Here is a 23,258-nt window from a genome sequence, read left to right as displayed (position 1 = left end):
TTTAGATCAATCCGTTCTAATGTGTGACGTCAAAGAATATTAAATTATATGTTCAACTTTCACACAAGCATAAACGGCAAACATTTCGAGGTGCCTCGTGTCAACAGTACTGAAAGGAAGATTGAACAAGTATTGATGATTTTTTTTTTTGTGTGCTTCGAATTAGATTATCTAGCGGTCTCTCTGTCTCGGTCTTTACATACAGCAATATTGAACCTGCAATTCATTGTCTAACCATCCAGTTTACACCATTGCAGTAAAACCATTCTAAGAGTTATTATGTTTAGTGCATGATGGTAAATTAAAATATGTGGAGATAGTGCTTGAAAATGTAGCTTTAAGTGATAGATACTGATGGGAGTGGGACTTTTTTTCCCTGTGTCCGTAAATTGAATGAAAAAAGGAGACCTGTGGAAGGCGAGGGAGTGGAGGACTTGACCCCAACCCGAAACGTGAAAGAAGAGTGTTCTATAAATCAGACTCCGACTAGATACACACATTTTTTAGACGCAAAACACATTTGTTCCTTTTCTATTTGTGTGAGCCTGAAACAATAATGTCAGGTGGTTGAATTTCAGTGTGCCGACCTACATTGCTGGAATAGATGGGGATCCAGCCAGATCATGGATCCAGTAGATATGGGCAGTGGCGGCTGGGGACACTTAAGAAGTTTGGGATGAGTAACGTGGTGAGAGAGATTGGGGGGATGGATCACAAAGGCATTTATTAGTAGGGAAAGTAGTACTAAAGGAGCAATATATTATGTACTCTTTCAGTTCTGGTTCACAAAGAAATGTAACGTTCAATTTCTTATTTGTAGAATTGCAAAAAAGGGCAACGCTCCTTTTTATTTGTACTAATTGAGAATGCTTATTCCCTTAATATTTCAATTCTGGTCCCACTTAGGACGTTTTGTGACCAATTCACAACTGCATGAAAGAGTATGTAAAAGAGTACTATAAGAGCACTACCATACGTATTGCAAAATACCTTTGTGAATAGGCCCCAATATATTTATTACTGGACAACTGTATATGCACACCAATAGAGTGTAGATTATATATTCTTTGTACTACAGACTGGAGAATACTTATACAACAGATTAAAAAGTTCCCATCCTGCTCAAAATGCCTAATCACTTAATGACTATACTCTATATTTTTCCATTTTATCATACAGATACATAATTAGGTAGGATGGATAGTACAAAAGGTTAATGCATTTCTTCCCTTCCAACTCGAAACAAAAAGCAAGACATTTTTCGAAAAAGGGATTTGATCCCAGCCGGGGGCTCCGAATGTTCTTAAATGGTGCCAAAGGAATTCAGGATTTGCGTTTTTCATGTCGTACCTCCAGAACCGTCTGAGGTAAATTGTGAAAGGGCAGAAGCCTTTGCCACACACGCCAGCTCTACATTGGGAATTTTAGCCATTTCCACAAAAAACACCTTTAAAGACCTTTTTGAGAGACCGCACATAACTAGAAAGTTGAATGTTTTGACTGCTTCTCCGACATATTAATGCTATGCACTGGCTGGAATGAGTGCTCTGTGGAAAGGCTTTTTCTTTAAGCGTAGTTCAGTTTAACTACTGAATTTTTTAATTTGAAGGTTTTGGTTTTTTCAGCAGCATGAACAGAAAATATCTGTAACTTAGTGTCATATTATCAGCTGTGGTACTCCTTTCTTCAACTGTTAAAAGGTTGAATAGAGGAGTGCCTGCTGAACTTCGATTCTTTGCTCTGAGCACTGCACACTAACCGCCGTAGCACACGCTTAACTCACTGAGCCTGTGTAGTGGACGCACTCGTTGTTGCAATTTGGGTCACATCATCTTTATGCTGTTACAAAAAGGTTCTTCAGGGATTATGCGTTTGTGAAGTGTAATGAGAAGTAAATGATTATCAGTTATTTGGTAAACTCTGTGAACTAATGTTTGAGTCACAGACATGGTGGAAAAATAAGATGAAATGACTAAGTGCAATTTAACAAATGTGAACCTCTGGCAGCTAGTTAGTGGTATTGCACCACTGCAGCACAGATTTACTCAGACCTTTCCCTCACCAACGATGTACAGAGACTATCTTACAAAATATACCGCGCATAAAGAACACAATGTTTGCAAATGTGAGTCCCTGAAAACATGAATGTTGTGAGTAATCTAACGGCACTTATGGAGCCACAGTAGTACAGAAAGGAAGTGTTTTACCCCTTGCCGTCCACAGACCTGGAGAAACTTAACTAACCCCCCCCCCCCCAAATCCCTTTAGTAGACAAATGACCGGGTCTGAAAGCCCACTGTACTCCGTAGTACTCTTCATGACGACTGATTGATCACACACAAGGCGGCTCGACTATCCACAGCAGCAGGTGTGGTCTTACTCCGTCTGGCTCACCAAGAGGGAGTGAGAGGCTGACCGAGCAGTTTGTGTCGCTCAGCCAATCCAGACACTGCTCCCTTGCTGTTACACATCAGGAGAGCTGTTTCAGGATTGGCTTGAGCAGGCAAACTCACCCCTCATTAAGAGACTGGGGGTCTGTGGTTTTGAGTAACCCCGCTCACTAATGTGCAGTAGTGAGATGCCTTTAGTGGGCATGTCAGGCTGGCTGGAGAAAGGCAGCCGTCCAACCCGACATGCGCACTTTGTGTCCTAAATACCCTGCACTGCTACAGCTAGCCATGGTTTCTATAACATTGAAGCCTGGGTCCCACCCCATTCAGAGCCATCATGGCGATCACAGTAATTGGAATACTCTGTATTCAATGATTGCCATTGAATTCAATACTGTGTAGTATATATTCCCAAAATATGAGGCCAAAATATCAGAGGGTCAACGCCCTAATACCCAAAGGCAGGAACCAGTCCTGGATATTACTATTCAGTGGAATTTGTGAGGGTCTAGTGAAATGTGCTAAGTCCCAGTGCAGTTTACAGCCGCATTCAGGATGGTCCACAGTTTGTGTGCTATTTATTCAGACAAGTAACGTGCAGTATAAGGGAGAGAAATCATATTTTTCTGTTCTAGCTGGGTCAAAGTCCAGTGCCTCACCTAAATGGCCATCAGCATTTTGTTCGACTCTCATCCTAGTTGGGATGCGGAAACCATGGCGGAATCAGACACTCAGCTTATCGCTTCACAAGTACCAAAATGAAAATCTATGATTTCGAGGCAGGTTCCTTATTTTTCCAAACTTTGTATCTATATGATATGCGTGCGCTGTTAGAATGTGAGATTGAACTGTTTTTATATGAGTAATTGCACTAATAGTTTATGTAGCACTACTAAAAGGAAACCATTTAAAGCATCCAAAGATTATTGAAAGATAAAGGAAAAATGCAGAAAGTTTCTGAAATTATGAATTGCAATTTGCCTACTTCTCCAGTTGATATCTCCCTGAGCATTGTTATAATCATTATAACTTGTGACCTACAAGTAACACGAGGATCTTGGCACAAAATAAGTAACCCACTGAGGTATCTACATAAAAGGAAAATCTGGACCTTGCTTTGCCCCAGCTGAGGTAGTCCCATTTATGTTGCCGGGATCTCCAGGGCCGGACTGGGAACAGAAACCGGCCCAGGCAAACTGCTCAGCTCCCCCCTCCCCCGGGGTGAGGAGGCGTGCAGCCGAGCAGTTTGCGAGGGCCGGTTTCGGCTGTTTTTTTTTTTTTTTTTTACCGGGCCGATATTGCCGACCCCTGGTAACAAAAACAGCCCACCAGGGGCCCAATACCAGCCCCCACCCGAGCGGCCTACCGGGGAAACGCCCGGTGCCCGCTATGGCCAGTCCGGCCCTAGATCAGGCTGAGAGGCACCAGTGTGCAGGGAAAGCTGTCCTGTATTGGGGGTGTGTGTGGGGGGGTGCTGTGCTGTGTCTGGGTGAAATTGAAGAGAGGTGCTGTGATCAGATTAGTTGAGATGTGACCACGACCCTGTGGCCATCATGGCAGACAGTTTGTGGCACTTTTGAAGCCCTGAATGTGGATAACCGTTTTAAGCGCATGCAGTCATGAAGCATGTTGATTCATGTAGGCAGTGGCGCTCCTCTGATAAGGTGGAGGAGCGTCAACCCACTGCTCTCAGAGCAGTGTAAAAAAAAAATTTGAAATTATAATAACAGAAGTTATCTCTGTTATTATCAATTATTTTTTTCTGGCCAGGTTAGCGGGGCTGGGTCTCCCGTGACGTCCGGGAGGAGGAGTGGCTGCTGCACTTCAAAGTGTGCAGGACTGCTTGGCCAGCCCAGTCAAGTAGTCCTGCGCACTTTGCATGTTCCACACCAGGCTGCATTACACAGCCTGGTGGGGAACATGCTCACCCTCCTATTCCCCGTCTGAGCGCCAAGCCACAGCGCTCAGACCAATCACAACGCTGCATATCAGTGTTGTGATTGGCAAGGGGGAGGGAGCCTGTGTGCTTTCTGGTTCTGGTGGAGAGATGACAAGGGACGGTGTAGGAGAGATGACTGAGGAGGTAAGTGTTTTTAGAATTTGTATTTTGTAATTTCCACTGCCCGCATCACCCACCCACCTCTCCACTCCAGTTCCCTGACAGCCGCTACTGCATCGGGGGTGTTGGAGGGGGGGTTGGATAACAAGTCACTGATGAGGTACCAGTGAATTCAAAGGAGCTCTCACCGGATTGCTCCAGGTGAAGGGAAAAAACACCTATCTTAATTAGAAAGGAGATTCTCACTATTGCTCCTCCTTCTCTACCTGCGATGTGACAAAGGCACAACATCTGGGGCCGCATTATACATTATGCCCCGGGTGTGCAGTGGGCTTTAGTGCGCCCTCGGGGCACAGTGGTATTACAGATTGGGCCCCAGATGCTTGAGCGGCACCTTCTGTACTATTAATAGCGCTGTTGCACATGTAACACCAGTGCTATCATTAGAGGGCGTTCCCTGATTTGAATGGGGGCTTGGCCCCATGCAAATGAGAATCACTTTGCCTTTGCACCCACGCCGTACAACTGACGTAGGCGCAATGGCAAACATGTAACACCAGTGCTATTAAAAGAGGGCGTTTCCTCACTTGCATGGAGCCGCCCCCCCCCCCCCCACACTCCACCCCCAGACATCCCACTGCATGCAGGTGCAGTCACTCGCTACACCCGCCTGCAAGGGGATCTCTCTCCTCTTTAAAGTGCAGGTGGTGTGAAACCCAGAATGTCTTTGAAGCAGCCACTCCATATTCGCAGCTGCTCTAGGGGAAGCACATTTTGTATTAGAAGGGGCACTTTCTCTGCTTGTGCCCCGTGCACATTTTGAAAGGTGCACCATAGCACAAACCGGTAAAGTGTGCCTTATTCTTAATACGGACCCTGATTTAAGACCTAGCGAGTAAGCTCTCCTCCCACCTAGAACAATCTCGATTGGCTAACCCTTTTGGGTGACTTCAGGTCTCGTCTGCGCTGCTTTAGGCAGTGAGCACGTTCGCTGGGGTTAACCCTTTAGGCTCCACTGGAAAGGGACACTGTCCAAAGGCACCATTGTCGTGACCCAATGGAGTGACTAGGCCCATACATCCATTTATGTGAACACGAAAGTCTGCTGGGGGTGAGTGAGGCCTGCTGCTTCCATAGCGGACGTTCTGCCAAGCAGACACACAGACTGAAAACTGTGACTAAACAGCCCTAGAGAACCGCTTGCATTATTCACGGATGTTCAGGGTTCTGGTCGTAGATGGTCAGCAAAACGCGGAAACAGACTACCAGAAATCTAGTGCATCCAACAGAGTAACCCATTGGGACTTAAGCACACAGAATAACCTCGAATAACTAAACTGAAAACATGAACTTTACTTATTAACACTTAAAGCGAGGCAAGGCTGACTTAGGTATTTTAAAGCTTGAAAGTTCTTTTATTCTTTTTTATTTTTTAAACTGGTCGTAGGTGGGCACAGGGTGTTTCCCCGGTGGGCCGGAAGGGTGGAGGTCAGTTTTGAAGCGGCAGGGGTACGTTTTTGTTATTGGGTGCCAATTTTGCAGCAGTCTGACAAAATTTCTAGGACTGGCTTGCGATCCCAGTCCGGCCCTGTAGATGTTACATCTTGGCACTGAAGACCTTTGAGGAAGTTGAGCGTCTCTGTGACCATGCATCTAAAATATAGCATCCATTCCTGCATGGTCTTCGTTTTAATATAGCTCTTTGTATCCCAATGTTGCCATTTGTTAGCACTGTAGTGTCCAGTATTACTAGTAACTTTATTTTAATGAATTTAACACCCTGGAAATGTTTGCGGGTTCCGTTGCCCACCTGAAGCAAAGTAAGTTTGGGTGATTAATCCATTTCTTGGAGCTGCTGTCTTACATTTATAGTAGGCGTGTAGCGCTACTAAATTTCCTTGGCAAAATTAGAGTTTACGTTCATAAGTTTATAAAGTAGGTGTCCGTACTGTGCTTATGCTTTGTAGAGGATGTGTTGTTTTTTAATAAGGATAATTTAAAATGTGTTGGCTAAGTTTATTATTGAGAACACTGGGCAGGTATCTCGACATCCGGGTTTCTGAACAATTTTTTGGGGGAAAGTTAGAACTGTATTGTAACTGATGTTTTAATTTAGAAAAGCCTTTTCTGCAACTGGAACGAATTCACTTGTACTATCAAATTTAGTGAATTGAGCGGTTTGCTTCAGCAGCATTCACAAAAAATGGTAGAGACCCGATTTCTTGTGCACGATAAACCTCTGCTCATTTTGTTTCACTTTTGTTTCATTTTTCAAAGAACCTTTGCAAAGAAGAAGAGGCAGAGGCCCACGTGGCTTCAGTGAAACTGTTCCAGTGGCAGCTTCTGGACCTCAGTGTTTCCTCACCCGACCTGTTCGATTTCCCACCAGCAAAGAAATAAAACTGGAAAAGACGTTTGCAGTGAGGCAGACGAGAAGTTTGGAATTGGACTTGGGAGATCTGGGCTTTGAAATGCCTCAGGCAAGTTTTTATTTTTTTCCTGTTCTATTTATCTGATTTAGTAAAAAGAGAGACGCTAAAATAGGGTTGCCACCTTTTTCCAGAAAGAAATTCAGATTTTATTTTAGATTCTGTTAAGGCCCGGACCTGATACCTAAATAGAACTTTATAGAAAATCGTCTGTATTCATTTTCTAAATGGCCTTTCTGTCTTTGTGTCCTTTGATTATCGGCCAGGGATAATTAAGGCAACTCTGGAACACTTAATGAAATTGCTTTCTTCTTATATTATCAATTTAAAGTTCTTACCTATACGGGGAAAAATACCAGGTTTAGGTGGCTTCCTAGATTTTGTACCAGGTGAGACCTTAAAATACTGGTCATACTAGTAAAAATATGTCTAGGTGGGAACCCTGGAGGCTGCAGTTGTAGTAGGAGATCGACGTCTGGCACAGTGTAAATAACATATCATCCTACCTCGTTTTTCACATAAATTCTTTTATTGTTTGGGTGAAGTTTACTGTTAAATACCTGCTGATGGTTTTCACTTTACCTTATTAGTAGGAGCACAAAATGATCAAGGATATGAAATTGGGCCCCTTTCCAACTTCAGGGCATTCCACATGCCATAATGCGTAATTTGGTTGCTCATTGTGCCCGTAGATCCATTTTGTGATAGCTGCTCTTATATCTACCTCAGGCATCCTGTTTCCTTGTTCTGTGGAACAGTGTTCAAATTACGTGGAGCTTTCCTGTTGTTTGATAGTGAACCTGTAACAGGAGTGTAGTTCACACCACATCATCTCCTGATGTGAATCCAAAAATGCCCAATTAAACCCCTATGTAACTATATTGATGTCCCTTTCCTCTTTATATTCTAAAGTATTTGCCTTTTCCTTCATGAATCGTATCTGTCATGGGTGGTAGACAGTGGAATGGTATTCAGTACCCGCTGCTTGGTAGTGTACCAGCATAGTAAGTTTTGACTTGTCTAAACATTTTTGACGCACATCAACTTTGCAAGTAATTTGGGGTCTGTGGACCAATATCATGAGGAGCACGAGTCAGGCAGGCAGTTTGAGGAACTGCCACAGATGACAAGGACTTTAAACTACAGTTTCTCCAGCAATCACCTTTCACAGGCACCTTTTCCACTTCACTGGATTATAAGTCTAATAATACTTGTGGCATATCTACACTTTCCTGTTCGGGATGGTGACTGATAGAGGATAGTTTTAGGACTGTACTAATAAATAGACGTACCAGAATAATCATGAATACTTGTAAGCCAAAGTCATTTAGATAGCGCAAGATTTTTATCCGTTAACTGAAATCCATTCAAATATGAATGTTACTGCTGTGCTGTGATAATACACTTCTACAGAGCAGGGTGAATACCTGGATTGGTGGTGTTTCAAGCTTTTTTTGGCCACTCTGTGTCTTTTAAAAATGTTGATCACCTGTTACTTAGCCAGAAAGAAACAATTCAGTGATCATAATCTCTTATCTTCCACGCGCTGATATTCGTTGGAGAAGGTGAGGCCCTTTGTGAAATCTAATTACATCTAATGGGTATAGTCCAGCTGGTATTTGTATTTCATGCATCTTTTAACCATTACATTTAATGGGTATAGTCCAGCTGGTATTTGTATTTCATGCATCTTTTAACCATTCGTATTAATGGTGTAATCATTAACAACTGCATTTTAACGTGTGCTAGACTTTCCCTTTGTGCTAGGAAGGCATCTATTGCTGTGGGGTAGTGATGTGCAGTTTTCCTTTACCATCAGTTGTAGGGTATCTTCTTTTGATTTAAGGAAGGGTGCTTTGTTTTCTTTGGACTTGGAGAGACATTTTTTGTTTAGAAAATTGGAACCCAGTGTGCTGTGGAGTGAGGTAGTCTTTGTCCTCCTGCTTGCAATGCAACACATTTGAGAGGTTTTCCACAGTAAAAGGCCGTTGAGAGGTAAGTAGCGCTAAAATGCACATATTTTGTGAAAGTGTCAAGAAAAAAACCTGAATATGTAGAAGCTTTTTAAGAAGAAAGCATCTATCTAATTTGTTTCCTTCGTATCCGGCAGGTGGGCTCCTTCTTACACAATCTAAGTTACAATAATAGTCTTGTAAAACCTATAAATCCTATAAGAGTGGATCTCTACAACTTTGAGAATAGCCTGTGTCTGATGCAGTGGCTGCTGGGATCTCCTGAAGTATAGAGCAAATCTAATCTGCTACTGAGGTACCACTTTAGGGAGCAAGAATTGAAGGGCGTCAACGAGTGCTTTGGCACGACCTTTTGGTCAATTTAGGAAGTTGGTTTATTACCTCAGTTTTCTATTCTACTTAAGTGATTGATGATTAGGACTGGGGCACGGCTAGTATAAAGTAAATACATATATGAAAAAATTACAAAGAACGGTCTTTTTTCAGAGAGCATGCCGGTTGGAAACAATAGCTCCAGTCAAAACGTTTGCTTTCCTGAAAATGCTGTCATTGTAAAAGCAGAATGACTTAAACCGATATGTTTGCAACCAGTGTTGTTTGACAATAGCAACCACAGGTGAGAAGCGAATATTGAAGGATTTCAAAGGGTGGTGTTAGATCTACAAGAAGAGTGTTTGGAACTTTCTATTGTTAAATGATGGCTTGACATTGTATCTTCCAACACCAAATGTTTTGAACTGGGTTATCTTTCTTTACTTGCCCCCATCAGATGGCATTAACTTGCTCACTGCTTGCCTCCAAATGCTGACTGAGATGATCCAGTTCTTGGTTTGACAAGGCAAATAACATGACCATGTTTTCTGGTTACCTTACAGAACAATATCCAAAGTGCTCGAAAGACATAGTCTTGATTTCTGAACCGCAAATCGCACTTCAAAGAAGGTGTAATTAAAATCTTTACACCAATTGTTCTTTTATCACAATATCAAGGCAATGTCTGATCTCACCAGATTAAAAAGAAAGGCTTGAGAGAACAGGTTTTGAATAATTATGGTCCTACTGAACGAATGGTTTGCCATTAAGTGGACAGACCATATTGGAAGAGCTTCTCTTAGTCGAGGACACAATTATGTCCCTGATGATTCTAGCAAGCATAAAAATAGTCCTGTTTAAGGGTGATGTCAGAAAAGGGAAAAAGCAGAACTGATTCCTGCAAGACGCATACTATTTGGTAATGATTTGGGTTACGAATCTCCCTATGTGCTGTAATTGTCAGTCTACAAAAATACGTGGGCTTTGCCTTAACAGTCGCAGTCGAGTATATAATATTTTCAAGCCTTTATTCATTAAAAAAAATTCATCTAAATTGAATATCCTTCAAAATCATACATGCAGCATGATACATAGCAGCAATTTGATAATGTCAGTAAATTGATTCTTCACTGGCACAATAACCTAGACATTGCCTGAATATTACAACAGTGTAACATCATCCTAGATGGCCTTGTAACTTAACATAGGAACAAATCTAAATTTAGCATGTGGGACTGCACTATAAAGTGAATCCTTAAAAAAGACCTGTATCCTTGAGCAAATTTGATAGTTACTTGATAAGAGGTGGGACGAGCGGGATGAAATCTCATAGTGTTTATTGTGCTCTTATGTAGGGCTTAGCGTGAGACTTCCACTTAGACCAGTAATTTGTATATCCCACACAAGGGAATTAGGGTAAGGTGTTGGCCAGTGTGCAAATAATTTAGACATTTTGGGTTGCTAATGGTTTGATGACCTGAAATTCACAGTATAAAGTACTCTTTGCCTTCACCTGATAGGAATTTAGTGGTTCCATTGACTGGCTATTAGATGCTTTCTTATTCCTCCTTTCTCTTCTCAATGTAGTGCAGTTTTTTCAGCTTCTGCACCGTGTAATGTTGCAATTTGGCTTGGGAAGGTAGTATTGGTTTCTTAACTTTAATAATGCGAGACCTATTGAATTGCAAATGCTTGTTACACACGGTATGACTCTTGTATAGTGCATATTGTAAACTGATTCGCCTTTAGGCGTATGGGTGAGTTCAGGTTGTGGGTGGGTGTTTATGATGCAGCAGGACTGAGAACTCTGCAGCTGAGGCTGAAGAAGAATGAGTTTCTTTCAGGTCCTGTCAGTGGGTTATACAGGTATTCAGACTGCATGCACATCCCATTCTTGGCCTTTCCACAGAGCGATGGTCTCATATGTTCCAATTATAACTGTGTGGAAGTGTGTGAAGGAACACAGTGCTAAAGGAATAGAAATGAAACGCTTCCAGGTGTGTGGGTTGTGTGCGGCTGGGATGGTGAAGTGGAGAAGATAAAAGCGGGTAAGTGCAGAAAGAGAGAGCGAAAGGAATGGCGCAGAAGAGGAAAGAGATGATACGGTTTTGCAACTGTGTGAAACAGAGAACTTTAGTTTTTGTGTTTTAAGCCATGCCCTTCCGAACATAGACCACAACTCTTGGAAAATAGTCCGAATTCTAATTCTTTTGCCACATCCCTTCTAGAGACTTCCTCTCCGTTATTATCCTACTTGAGCACTGGGTATGTATATAGTACAGTAGGTAAATGCACCTGTTGCCCATATGCACGCATAACCCGCAGACAGCAGACTCGGTTCCTTGTTTGGCGCGTTATCACTCATGCTGCAGACATCTAAAGCTGCATGTTCAAATCCCAGACCCACATTTCCTCACCCTAAAGAGATAAAAGGTGGACCATCTAGATATATCATGGGGCAATATCAATGTGTTTATCAATACATTATGTGCTGGAAGACATGAAAAGTCGCTACACGTGAATAGGAACAAACTCTACTGCCGACGACATTACTGTAAACAATTCATAATTAAATCGGGTGGGGCTTACCTGTCGTCCGCCTGCCACTCTCCCAGCAGGAGGACCCTGAAGCGATATCTAGGGGGGGCAGCAGCAGGACTTCCTTCTCCAGCTCCCCCATTTTTACTTGGAGAACGGGGGTCACAGCTTGGAAGAAGGGGTGGGGACTGCTGTGCGGATGGGGGTGACAGTGACAGGTGGTCACGGGCACGCAGGTAAACTTTTGGAGGGGGCTATGGGTGATCAGATGGGAAGCACCACCTGAGGTTGAAGGGGGGTTTAGAAAGGGTTCTGGAACAGAGCTGCAACTGTAGGAGGGGCACGGAGTGGTGGTGGGGCGGTCGTGAGGACTTCGTGTGTAGTAAAAGGGTGCCCAAGAAGAGGAGAAGGGGCAGCTGTGTCGAGTGTACTGCCCTCAAAAGATGTGCGGTTGGGGAGCTGTTTTATGATGGTGGACGGGAGGGCACTGGGATGATCCAAACCATGTGCTTGGTTTTAAAGGGGCGGAAACATATGATATGGAAAAGACTTGTTTTTAAGGAATGATTTATTGGGTGCGGGCAAATTCACCTGCTTGAAAACTGCCTTTGCTACTGCAGGCGAGCAGGGTAAGCTGGGGGCGCTCCTGCAGCGGTGAGCGGCGATACTGCCCCGCAGGTGGGCAGGGGGCTTCTCTGATCCCTGGCAAGCCAATGGTCCTGCCAGGGTGGGGGCAGTGGGGAGGTGGGGGGGCAGAGGGCCCGGTGATTAACGGGGGAGGGTTTCTTGGTCCTGCGGGAGTGGGTGCTGTGATGAGTAGGGCGTCAACAGTTCGTTGGTACTACGGGGGGATTCGGAGCTGTTGTAAGTGTGGAGGGAGGGGACACCTCGACTTTTCCTTGGATCTACGTGTGGGCGGTGCTGTTAGAAGTGTGGAGGGCACCTCGGCTGTTCCTTTCTTGGTTCCGCCAGGGGAGGGGGCCTCGGTAGTTTCTTGGCTCTAGGGGGTGGGAAGCTGCAGAGGAAGAGGTGTTGGTGATACATGTGTGTTGGGCAGGGCGTGTGAGTCAAGGCTGGGTTGTGGACTGGACGAAGGAACCTTTCGGGTGTACAACAGGTGCCCGTTCCTGAGCGGGGGTGGGGCTGGGTGAGGACAGAGAGCAGTGTGGCGAGGCTCTCAGTGCCGGGGGCTGCAGGAAGGGCGTGCTTTCAGGTGTGCGGGGCCTCTTGAACTGCAACAGGTGTTGCTTCTGTGAGAGATACGTTTGTATATAAAGGGGGCTTGAATTCACAGCGGAGGGGGAGGGGCGGCTTAATGCTCGATGCAGAAAATCTGCCTCATGCGAGAGTCACCAAGAGAATGTACTTGCTTTTGAGAAAGGATGCAATCGGAGGTCGGATGGAGGAGATGTCAGCTGCGGCAGAGGTGCCTTTGGGCGAGGCGGAAGGATGCGAGACCCTCGGCCATCTACCCGGTCCCCTGTGGCCCCTGGGAGCAGGGGGGTGGTCAGTTTCCAAACAGCGGTAATGTCCCCGTCACCCGGCCCAAAACGAGTCAGACTTGAGCTACAGCATGCCTTGGGGCCACATGTACCCAGAAGTAGGCCCCGTCTTCCGCGGGGAGCCTCCTGCAAGAAGTCAAATGTTGCACCCTTTGGCCATCTTACCTTTGACTCGCCGTGCCCTTTCTTTCACCTCCTGGACGGAGAAAGAGCTATTTCCCCTGCAATGTCCGCCCCAAAGGGATACGGAAACTCAAAACATTCAGTAGAACAATCTGTGTAAGCTGTTGCTCAAAAGTTCAGTCCCGTTTTTTTTCTAATCCTCTTGTGGAGTTATCTGCGGAACATCCAACCCAGAGGCTCTGATCTGTCGAGGGTAGCCTGTCTGGTTAGCGCACTTGCTGCGGAGATCAGGGCGCAACCTGTGGATCGTGCATTCCAATCCCAGCAGGGGGGCACATCCGGAAACAAACCCTTCAGAGGATGAGAAACAAGCTGGGAAATCACAAAACCTGGTAGCACACTACATTCAGGGCACAAACCTAACAGTGGAGAAGAAAAGGAAGCAGCACTGAAAGCGATCACTTTTGTGATCGCTATTGTAAAAAAAAACCAAGCATCTTTCTTGGGGATGTGAAAAGCGCCGCCGCCATCACGAAACCGAAAGCGATCCCTGATCGCTTTTGAAAACAACAAAACCGCGAGTGGTGCACGCACGCGCCATATGCTTTCAATTATCGCGCCCATGTCTGGGCACGATAATTGAAAGCATATGTCAGGAAATGCGTATAATAGACACCAATAGGCCAGGGGCGGAGCTAATCGCCCGCCTCTGGCCTATTGGTGTCTATTTTATAAAACCGCAAGCAGTGAAAGGCCAATAGCAGGTCGCAAATGGAATATCACACGCACAAGCATGTTGAATTTCCAGGTCCATTTGCAAAATCCTGCCAAAAGGACTCTCGCTGCACGAACACTGCTGCGCAGTGTATCGCTAGGCGCGAGACCTAAAAACCTGGTTGCATGGGGATGCCTACTAGAGGTATCACAGATGCATAAATGATTACATGTGTTTTAATCCTGTTTTTCAGACATTCACATGCCACTTCTATCAGCATTTTTTAGCCTTTATTCCAGCTTTTGGAGAGCCACAGAATGAAAGTTGACCAATAAATTCAGCAACATTAGTGCGATAGGGGTCTAGCCCACATTAGTTCATTTTGTAAGTCCAGTAATGTCCTTTTCATCCATGACAGTGCTTGATGCCTAAAAGTTTCCATCAAATAACTCTTGCTCCTCAATGTTCACCTGCAGTTGCTCTTGCACAACACACTAATTCCATTGTCTTTCAATCTTGGCAACTGGTCTGAAGTTGGTGAATGACACTTTTTAAGCAGAACTCTGATAAATGCCTGTTTGAGGCTGAGGGCACTTGTCCCTTTGGTAGATGGTGACTGATAATGCTGCAGTAGCGTGTCCCACATACCAGCATCAGTTTCATAAGGGATACTTGGCCATAACTGTTAACACTTAATACTGTCATTCATTTAGAATCCACTGTTAAATCTGTTGTATCCAACAATAAATATAAATGTGTTCTGTAGTAGGGGATCTCTGTGTATAGTCATAATCTAGTGAATAGTCCTGCCCATGTGCGTGGACCCCAGAGCAATCAAAAATAATCTCCTTAAAGTGTCGAAAAAATGCAGAACTGCACAGACACTTAAGAGAGAATTTAAAGACATATAATGCAGCCTATAAACAGGCTACACTGTCCAGTACTTCAGCTAGAAATTCCACCAAAAATCCACAAAACAGCAAAGCCTGTCCAGATTTCCCTTGCCTTCAGCAAAAACCCCTCTGGAATGATAGAGAGGAAGACATGGACAGACAAGCCCCATAGGCTGCCATTATGTGCCTCAGAACAGGATACTGTGCCTTTAAGAGAACTTTCCAGAACTTCACAGTATCCCAGAATGCCCTGCAGGTCCCTCTTACTTTCAGTTCTTTTTTCCGGCTCCTGCTAGCAGGACCCTGGAGCATTGAGCTCTCCCTTTTTGGGACTTATTTGGTGTTTTTTTTACTATTTTTCATAGATTTAGTACTTTATTGTACTTTAGGGCCTTTCTTCTTGGTTTTCTCACTCTGTTTTTTGTCGAATATGCCTGCCTTTTGTCGACAAGTGCCCGGAGTGCTCCAGGAAAAAGGCCAAGTCGGACCACCATGAGGTGTGTATCCTCTGCCTTCCAGCTTCTCATGTTCCAGGGGAGTGTGTTATCTGCCAAGGCTTCTCTGGAAGAACCCTGAGGGAAAGGAAGAAGATCAGTCTTCAGGGTCTCGAGGAAAGAAGACTGAAGGCACAAGGTGGGTCTGGAGGGGCTTCTTCTGCCCATGCTGAGGCCCCTGGGGGGCTCCCCAGGGGCAGGAAGACCAGCAAACGTCACCATTCTCCACCTGGGTCAATTGCACCCACTACGGCGTCGAGAGGAATGACTGCGGTCTGTTTCCCATCGTCGGAGACGAAACGACGCCGAGGCTCGGCGTCGAGGGATGTGACTAGACCTTCGAAGTCTCCGGTGACTGTTTCATCGTCATCCTCGTCGGCGTCAACGTCGAGCGATTGGCGACGACGAGCCGGGCGTCGATGCGATACCGCTGTTCGCCGTCGGCGGAGAGGAGGCGGGCGACGTCGGTGAGTTCCTCGCCGTCAAGGTCGCTGTCAAAGCCCAGGTCGCCGTCGAGGCACATGAGGTCGCCGTCGAGGCACATGAGGTCGCCGTCGAGGCGCATGAGGTCGCCGTCGAGGCGCATGAGGTCGCCGTCGAGGCACCGAGGATCGCCGTCGAGGCGCCGAGGTTCGACGTCTAGGCACAGAAGGTCACCGTCGAGGCGCCGGAGGCGTTCGACGCCGAGGAAGGGACGCTCGACGTCCAGGGGCCGACGCTCGCCGTATGGTCGCCGTTCTTCGATGCCGAAAAGAGGTGGAAGTAGACCTGACGCCGTGGGAGGTTCACCTACGTCCCAGGCTGGAAATGAAGGGGGTTCGCCGCACTCGGTGTATTCCGAGGTATATACCCCGTCGGGGAAGGTGACTCCCCCTCCTCCGTTTCCGAGAGGTCGCCCTCCGAGGACACCAACTCTGCCTCCGTTGCCTCCACCGCAGCCTGGATCAGGGTTGCCTGAGAAGCCACCTCCGGTTCCGCCGAGGTCGACTTCGTTGCCTAAGTTTCCGACGCCTCCGAAGGGTACGCCTAGGCCAAAGGCGCCGTCCAAACCCAAGTCACCCGTTCCGGTGGACCCGGTTGATCGTCCTCGGCCGAGGAGGTCCCGTTCACGCTCCGGACGGAGAGGGAGATAGAGGAGTCGTCATAGATCCTCCACCAGATCAAGGCGTCGCCATAGGAGGAGGGGGTCCCGGTCCCGCACGGACTCCTTAAGGACCCATACTCCCTACTCGCCGACCTTATCGGACTCTCCTGAGACCAGGATCTCTCCAGTGGACGACATTGCCACGTTCCAGGAAGTGCTCCTGAGGGGGGGCTGCGAAGTTGGGTATCACGGTGACGGCTCCAACACCTACGACGTCCGTGATATTCGAGACGCTTCACAAGAAGCACTTGTCTCGCCCTCTTCTGCTTCTGGTGCCTGGATTGAAGGAACCTGCGGAGGAGCTGTTCCTCACACCAGCGGTGGTGAAGGCCGCTCCGTCCCGGCTTCTGAAGAAGTACAGGGCCCCGGATTCGGACCTTGCTTTCCTGAGAATGGATCCGGTACCGGACTCGGTGATTGTGACGGCGGCCAGGAAATTGCTTTCTACCTCCCCGTCATCCACTGTGCTGCCAGATAAGGAGAGTCGATGGATCGACTCAGCGGGAAGGAAAGCGTGTGGGACCGCTTCCGCAGCCATGAAAGCTGCCAGCGATACAGCTCTGCTAGGCCGTTAAGACCGGGCACTGTGGGACTCCCTTCAACAGTTCGTAGAACTGCTACCGAGAGACAAGAGGGAGGACTTCCAGGAGATCCTCAAGGAAGGGATGCTGGTTTCGAACCAGGTGATCAGTCTAGCGGCGGACACCTCCCTGTTGGCCGCACATGGTTACTGCCATGGAATCAATCAGTGGCGGCATGCCTGGCTACGGCTCACGTCACTCAAGCCGGAAGCCCAGCAGCGGGTGGCCAATCTACCCTTTTCCGGAGAGACCCTTTTCGGTAAACACGCAGATGATGAGATGGCCCGCATGAAGGCGGAGGCAGAGACCCTGACGGCTGTGGGCTTGGAGAAGCCCAAAGAGAAGAAATCCTTCAGGCCTTTCCAGAGGCGCTACGGCGCACAGGGGAGAGGACGGGGGCAGTCTTCGGGACAGCAGCAGCAACACCAGCAGCAGTTCCGGAGGCCCTTCCAGAAGCGTCAGAAGGGTAGAGGGGGACAGCAGTCCTCTACCGTGAACAAGGCCCGGCCGGGTCTCGTCCCTGAGCGGTTACTTCCCCTTTATCCGTTACCCGCTCCGGTGGGGGGGAAGCGTTCAATTTGTTCTGGCAGAGTGGAGAAAAATTACTCCGGACAAGTGAGTGCTGAATATTGTTTGCAATGGATACAGTCGTCGGTTCATCATCCCTCCTCCAGCGATCCCTCCGGTCAGCTCGCAGTATCAACTGCGCAAGCTCCACGCGGAAGCCGATATCCTGTTAAGGAAAAGGGCGATAGAAGACGTACCTCTGTCTCCAAGAGGAAGAGGTCTGTACTCCCGGTTCTTCCTGGTTCGCAAGAAGGACAAGAACGAGTTCAGGCCCATTCTGGACTTGCGGCAGGCAAACAAGTGGATTCGCAGAGAAAAGTTTTGCATGCTGTTGTTGCATCCGCTTTATCCTCAGTTGCAACAGGGGGACTGGCTTTGCGCCATAGACCTACAGGATGCGTACTTCCACGTGCCCATCGCGTACAAACACAGGAAGTTTCTGCGATTTCAAGTCGGCACCAACCATTACCAATACACGGTGCTGCCCTTCGGGCTGAAATCGGCGCCCAGGACATTCTCGAAGTGCATGGCAGTGGTAGCGGCACCCCTAAGGAAGAACAAGGTGTTTGTCTACCCGTACCTGGACGATTGGTTGATCAAGGCCTCCTCATTCTCGGAAGCTCAAGCAGACTTCCAGAAGACGTGCGTTCTCTTGAACAAGTTGGGGTTGCACATCAACATGTCCAAGTCTGTTCCGATCCCGATCCAGTGCATTCAGTACTTGGGAGCCACCATCAATACGCTGTCAGCAAGCGTGACTCCTTCGGAGGAGCGACGGCGATCGATCCTTCGGAAGGTTCAGGCTCTTATGACCGCTCCATCTACGACAGTGAGGACGGTGTCTTCTCTACTGGGGTCGATGGCCTCTTGTATCTTCCTCACTCCTCATGCAAGACTACACATGAGACCTTTGCAGGAGTGCTTGGAGGATCAATGGGACCAGAGGAAAGGATCTTGGGACGACAAGATACGACTGTCTCTGCATGCTCTTCAGTCTCTTAAGTGGTGGTGTTCAGCGGAGAATCTCCTCAGAGGGGTTCCCTTCCACAAGGACATTCCTACTCAGACTATTGTGACGGATGCTTCTCTCCAAGGCTGGGGAGCGCATTCTGGAGACTTACAGATTCAAGGAACGTGGTCTCAGATGGAGTCCACGTATCACATCAATTTCCTGGAACTCAGAGATGTTCACTTGGCACTGAAGGCATTTCATCCGTCCTTCCGAACCAACTCTCTGCTTGTACAGACGGACAATACGACCACGATGTATTACCTCAACAAGCAGGGGGGGTCGAGATCGCGCATCCTGTCTCGGGAGGCGCAGACGATTTGGCGCAGGCTTCTGGCCAGAGGATTGACGATAACGGCTACCCATCTACCAGGTGTGCAGAATGTTCAGGCAGACGCACTGAGCAGACTGATTCAGGAAAACCACGAATGGGTCCTAAACGACGACGTACTAGGAGAAGTCTTCGAAAGGTGGGGGACTCCAGACGTAGATCTGTTCACCACCGCCGAAAACAGCAAATGCCGAGACTTCGCCTCCAGGTACTACCAGCAAGGGACGCTGGGGAATGCACTCTGGATCAATTGGTCTGTGGTAAATTTTAATTACCTATACGGAATTTATGCGGTAAAGTTCAATAAAAATAACTCAGTCAAAATGAAGAGGCAGAATCCGTGGTATCTGAGGTTTAAAGGGGGTTTTATTCCTTAAAAAGGAATTAGTTCGAACCAGGTAGCATGACTCATCGCCACGAGGGTTCAGAGTGGGAATTGCAATGGACATGTACAATGATTTATTAACGAGTAATCATATATATATAGTCATTTCATACAGTAACATTGAATGCAGAAGGCGTAACAGCTGAGAGAAACGAGATAAGAGCAGAAATACGTAACAGGAGGCGTGCACTAGGGCGTACACGGAGGTGTGTGCTAGAAACGTCACATAAAGGTGTCATAAGTGGGTGGATCCCTAGAAGGATCCTGCGGAGTCAGCAAGAACATGAGGCAGAGATGCGCGCGCAGCAGCATGACGTGTGATTGACGTGGAACTGGAGGGTAAAGGGGACTTGACATTTAGCCCTACATGTGGAGACAGGAGTCTGGAGTGTCAGAACAACCTAATCCCAAATCATATCTGATATCTTGTGTTTGAGGAACTGTATTATCTAGAAGGAAAGGTCTCTCGGGCAGAGGCTATTCTATACTGACTGCTAGTGCGTGCATATGCGACTACGTGTCTACAGGAGATGTGAGGGGCCATGGGCCTACCATGGTAACGGAAGCTATGAATTACTTGCATGGAGACAGAAAGGCCGGGCCCTTTGCTCTGCAGCTGGGAAGGATGTTTACCTAAACTACTAGACAGGAATGTATTTTTCGAGGAGCGGAGCAGATAACTTGAAGGCTGAATACAGTCTTGGCAGGCTGGCAGGCTGAGCCAGGCACCGCTAGCCGCGCAGGGAGTGAGTGAAAGGTCATGGATACAGATGCAGGTCCAAGCTGCAGCTTCCAGAGGCAGAAGGCAGGAGAATGCTTGAATGGCAGAAAACAAGGCCCAACTCGCCAGGGCCAGAAAAACGTGAAAGTGCACCATGTAAAGACGTTGGCACGGCACACTTAGGAACTGAATATCTGACCCATTCATGGTGGAGCTGAAAGAGGACATGTTAACGTTGGACGCAAATGTATTTGCGTCTTCATAGCTGGTTGTGGAGGGAACTTACATATACTAGAAGCATGTACATGGAGCCGTTGGGGTCTACGATAGGGGACACAATTGACCATAAAAATTCATATTACCTCAGGTCGAACAGCTTGGTTTACGCTTTTCTGCCCATTCTCCTGATTCCAGCGGTGCTCATCAAGCTGTCCCGGTCCAGGGCTTACGGATGATCCTGATTGCCCCGGAATGGCCCAGACAGTGGTGGTTCACGGACCTTCTACACCGGTTTCTCCTTCCACACATACGGTTGCCGTGCAGGCCGGACCTTCTCACGAAGTTCAGGGGCAGATGTTGCACCCCAACCTCTCGTCCTTGAGTTTGGCGGCATGGCTCCTGAGATATGGCCATTTGAAGCTGCCCGAAGATTGCATGGACATACTGAAGGTGTCTAAGAGACCCTCCACTAGGACTTCCTATGCTTACAATTGGAAGAGGTTTTGTATCTGGTGTGTGTCCAGGAACTTTGATCCTTCGACGACAAGGAAGTTGTCATATTTCTGATTTTCATGTCAATCAGACTATAACTTTGCCTACGTTTTTTCAGAATCCTTCATCTCCAGCGGCAAGGTCTCTACATTCCCTGGATGTTAGGAGAGTGTTGAAATTTTATCTGGCTAAGACCAAAGGTATTCGTAGGTCAGACCAATTGTTTATCAATTATGGTTCGGTCAGGACGGGTCTTGCGACCTCTAAGCAGTCCATCTCTAGATGGATTGTGTCCTACATACAACTGTGTTACCAGAAAGCTAATAAGACCTTAGGAGGTAAGCCTAAGGCTCATTCCACCAGGGGCAAATCTGCCACGACAGCCTTGCTCCGTAATGTGCCGATTGCAGAAATTTGCAAGGCCGCCACTTGGAAGTTGGTTCATACCTTTGCTAAGCATTACTGTCTGGACACTGATGCCAGGGCAGATGCTCAGGTTGGACAGGCTTCGCTGCGGAATTTGTTCGCACAATAGTGGTGTTGGTTTCTTTTCTCCACCGCCGCTTTGGTGTGGGGATGGGCTTGCCATTCTATTCACTAGATTATGACTATACACAGAGATCCCCTACTACAGAAGGAGTAGTTTCTTTTCTGTAACTCCAGTTCTGTAGTAGGGGTATCTCTGTTATAGTCATAAGCGCCCGCCCTCCTCCCCGGTGGAGACAGATAGTCATGTAAGGAATGCTACAGGTCTGGCGTGTTACGCCTTCAAAAAGAACTGAAAGTAAGAGGGACCTGCAGGGCATTCTGCGATACTGTGAAGTTCTGGAAAGTTCTCTTAAAGGCACCGTATCCTGTTCTGAGCCACATAATGGCAGCCTATGGGGCTTGTCTGTCCATGTCTTCCTCTCTATAATTCCAGAGGGATTTTTTGCTCAAGGCAAGGGAAATCTGGACAGGCTTTGCTATTTTGTGGATTTCAGGTGGAATTTCTAGCTGAAGTACTGGACAGTGTAGCCTGTTTATAGGCTGCATTATATGTCTTTAAATTCTCTCTTAAGTGTCTGTGCAGTTCTGCATTTTTTCGACACTCTAAGAGATTATTTTTGATTGCTCCGGGGTCCACGCACATGGGCGGGACTATTCACTAGATTATGACTATAACAGAGATACCCCTACTACAGGACTGGAGTTACAGAAAAGAAACTACTCCTTCTTTATTGAGTAATTGATTTCTGAGTGTTTTACTTCTTTCAGTTACAGTCCAATTAATGTCCTCTTTAGTGTTACCCTGCTCTATGTAGTTTGACACACATTAGATGGATTACTTGGTACAACATATGCTGTTATGCTCAATTATGAGTGTTCTGATTCTTCTAATTATCGTATCCACGTAGTAGGGAGGGCCACAAGAGTCTGTCATAATACCACGTTGTAACTACTACAGTTTTATTAAGAACTGTTCTTCTCAAGGGTTGGTTAAGCCAGTAGCTGTTGTTTTACTGGCCGTGGTGTTTTTTTTCATATGCCAAACAGAAGGGGAAGAGTCATGGCATGGCTTGAGGATTCTTGAAGATATTTTGGTTTGTTTTTGGATTAGATGACTTTGGATGAGGTGGACATGAATAACTTGACATCTGATACTAGGGCGTTTTAAAGCAAACCCAGGTTTCTCCAAATCCAGTTTGTTGAATTTTATTTTTTTTTTTTTTTTTTTTTGGTAAACCTTTATCACATAAGGCAAAAACAACATAAGGCCAGAAAAAGTACAGCCGGCCATTATCACAGAGACGATCAATGCAAATCAGTAAGTCAAAACATATACATTCCGCCTCCTCAATTCCACATCGACGCCCAGGATCCTGTCGCACCATGGTGGTACCAGGATAAGAGAGGTTTTTTTTTAAAAAAAGTTTAAAGATAGAACAGGATCCGATAGCATACAATCTAGTAATACCAGAGCTAGGGGACATCACAAATCAGGATATGCACATTCGGACCGCTGCAGGCGGGGCGCTGGCGCTAACGCACACTAAACAGGATAGACAACAAATAGTACATTACGCCCCCCAATGCAGCACACACCCGCCGTATCTGAAAACACTATGATAACATCCCCCATACTGGTTTAGGACATAAGAACATCCGGCAAGCCATCTACCACTCGGAATCCCAAAGATAAGAAAAAGAAAGAAAGGAAAGAAAAAGCCTCGCAGAGCAAGAGAGAAAAAGAGGCCCTAGAAACTGGAAAAGGAAAAGAAAACAGAGAAAACCCCTCCTCCCGACCCCCCACCCTGCACCCCTGCCTCCGGCTACGGCCTCCCCCTCAGCAGCGTGCCTGTCGCCCTTTTTATGAAACCCGAGATTTAGAAGAGAGAGAA

General features: G+C 46.8%; 1 protein-coding gene across 1 annotated transcript in view; it reads left to right on the top strand.

Annotated features, from left to right (window-relative positions):
- CREBRF (CREB3 regulatory factor) overlaps nt 1–23,258 on the top strand; it is a 422,767-nt gene that overhangs the window by 103,177 nt on the left and 296,332 nt on the right. The window contains exon 2 of the mRNA XM_086931577.1: nt 6,727–6,929. Coding sequence (XP_086787703.1) covers nt 6,921–6,929 — 9 coding nt within the window. The 5' untranslated portion in view covers nt 6,727–6,920. The remainder of the gene's footprint in view (nt 1–6,726; nt 6,930–23,258) is intronic.

This window comes from Lissotriton vulgaris, chromosome 7 (genome assembly GCF_964263255.1).
Source record: "Lissotriton vulgaris chromosome 7, aLisVul1.2, whole genome shotgun sequence".
NCBI classification, from domain to species: domain Eukaryota; kingdom Metazoa; phylum Chordata; class Amphibia; order Caudata; family Salamandridae; genus Lissotriton; species Lissotriton vulgaris.
This window is presented reverse-complemented; position numbering and strand designations above follow the sequence as displayed.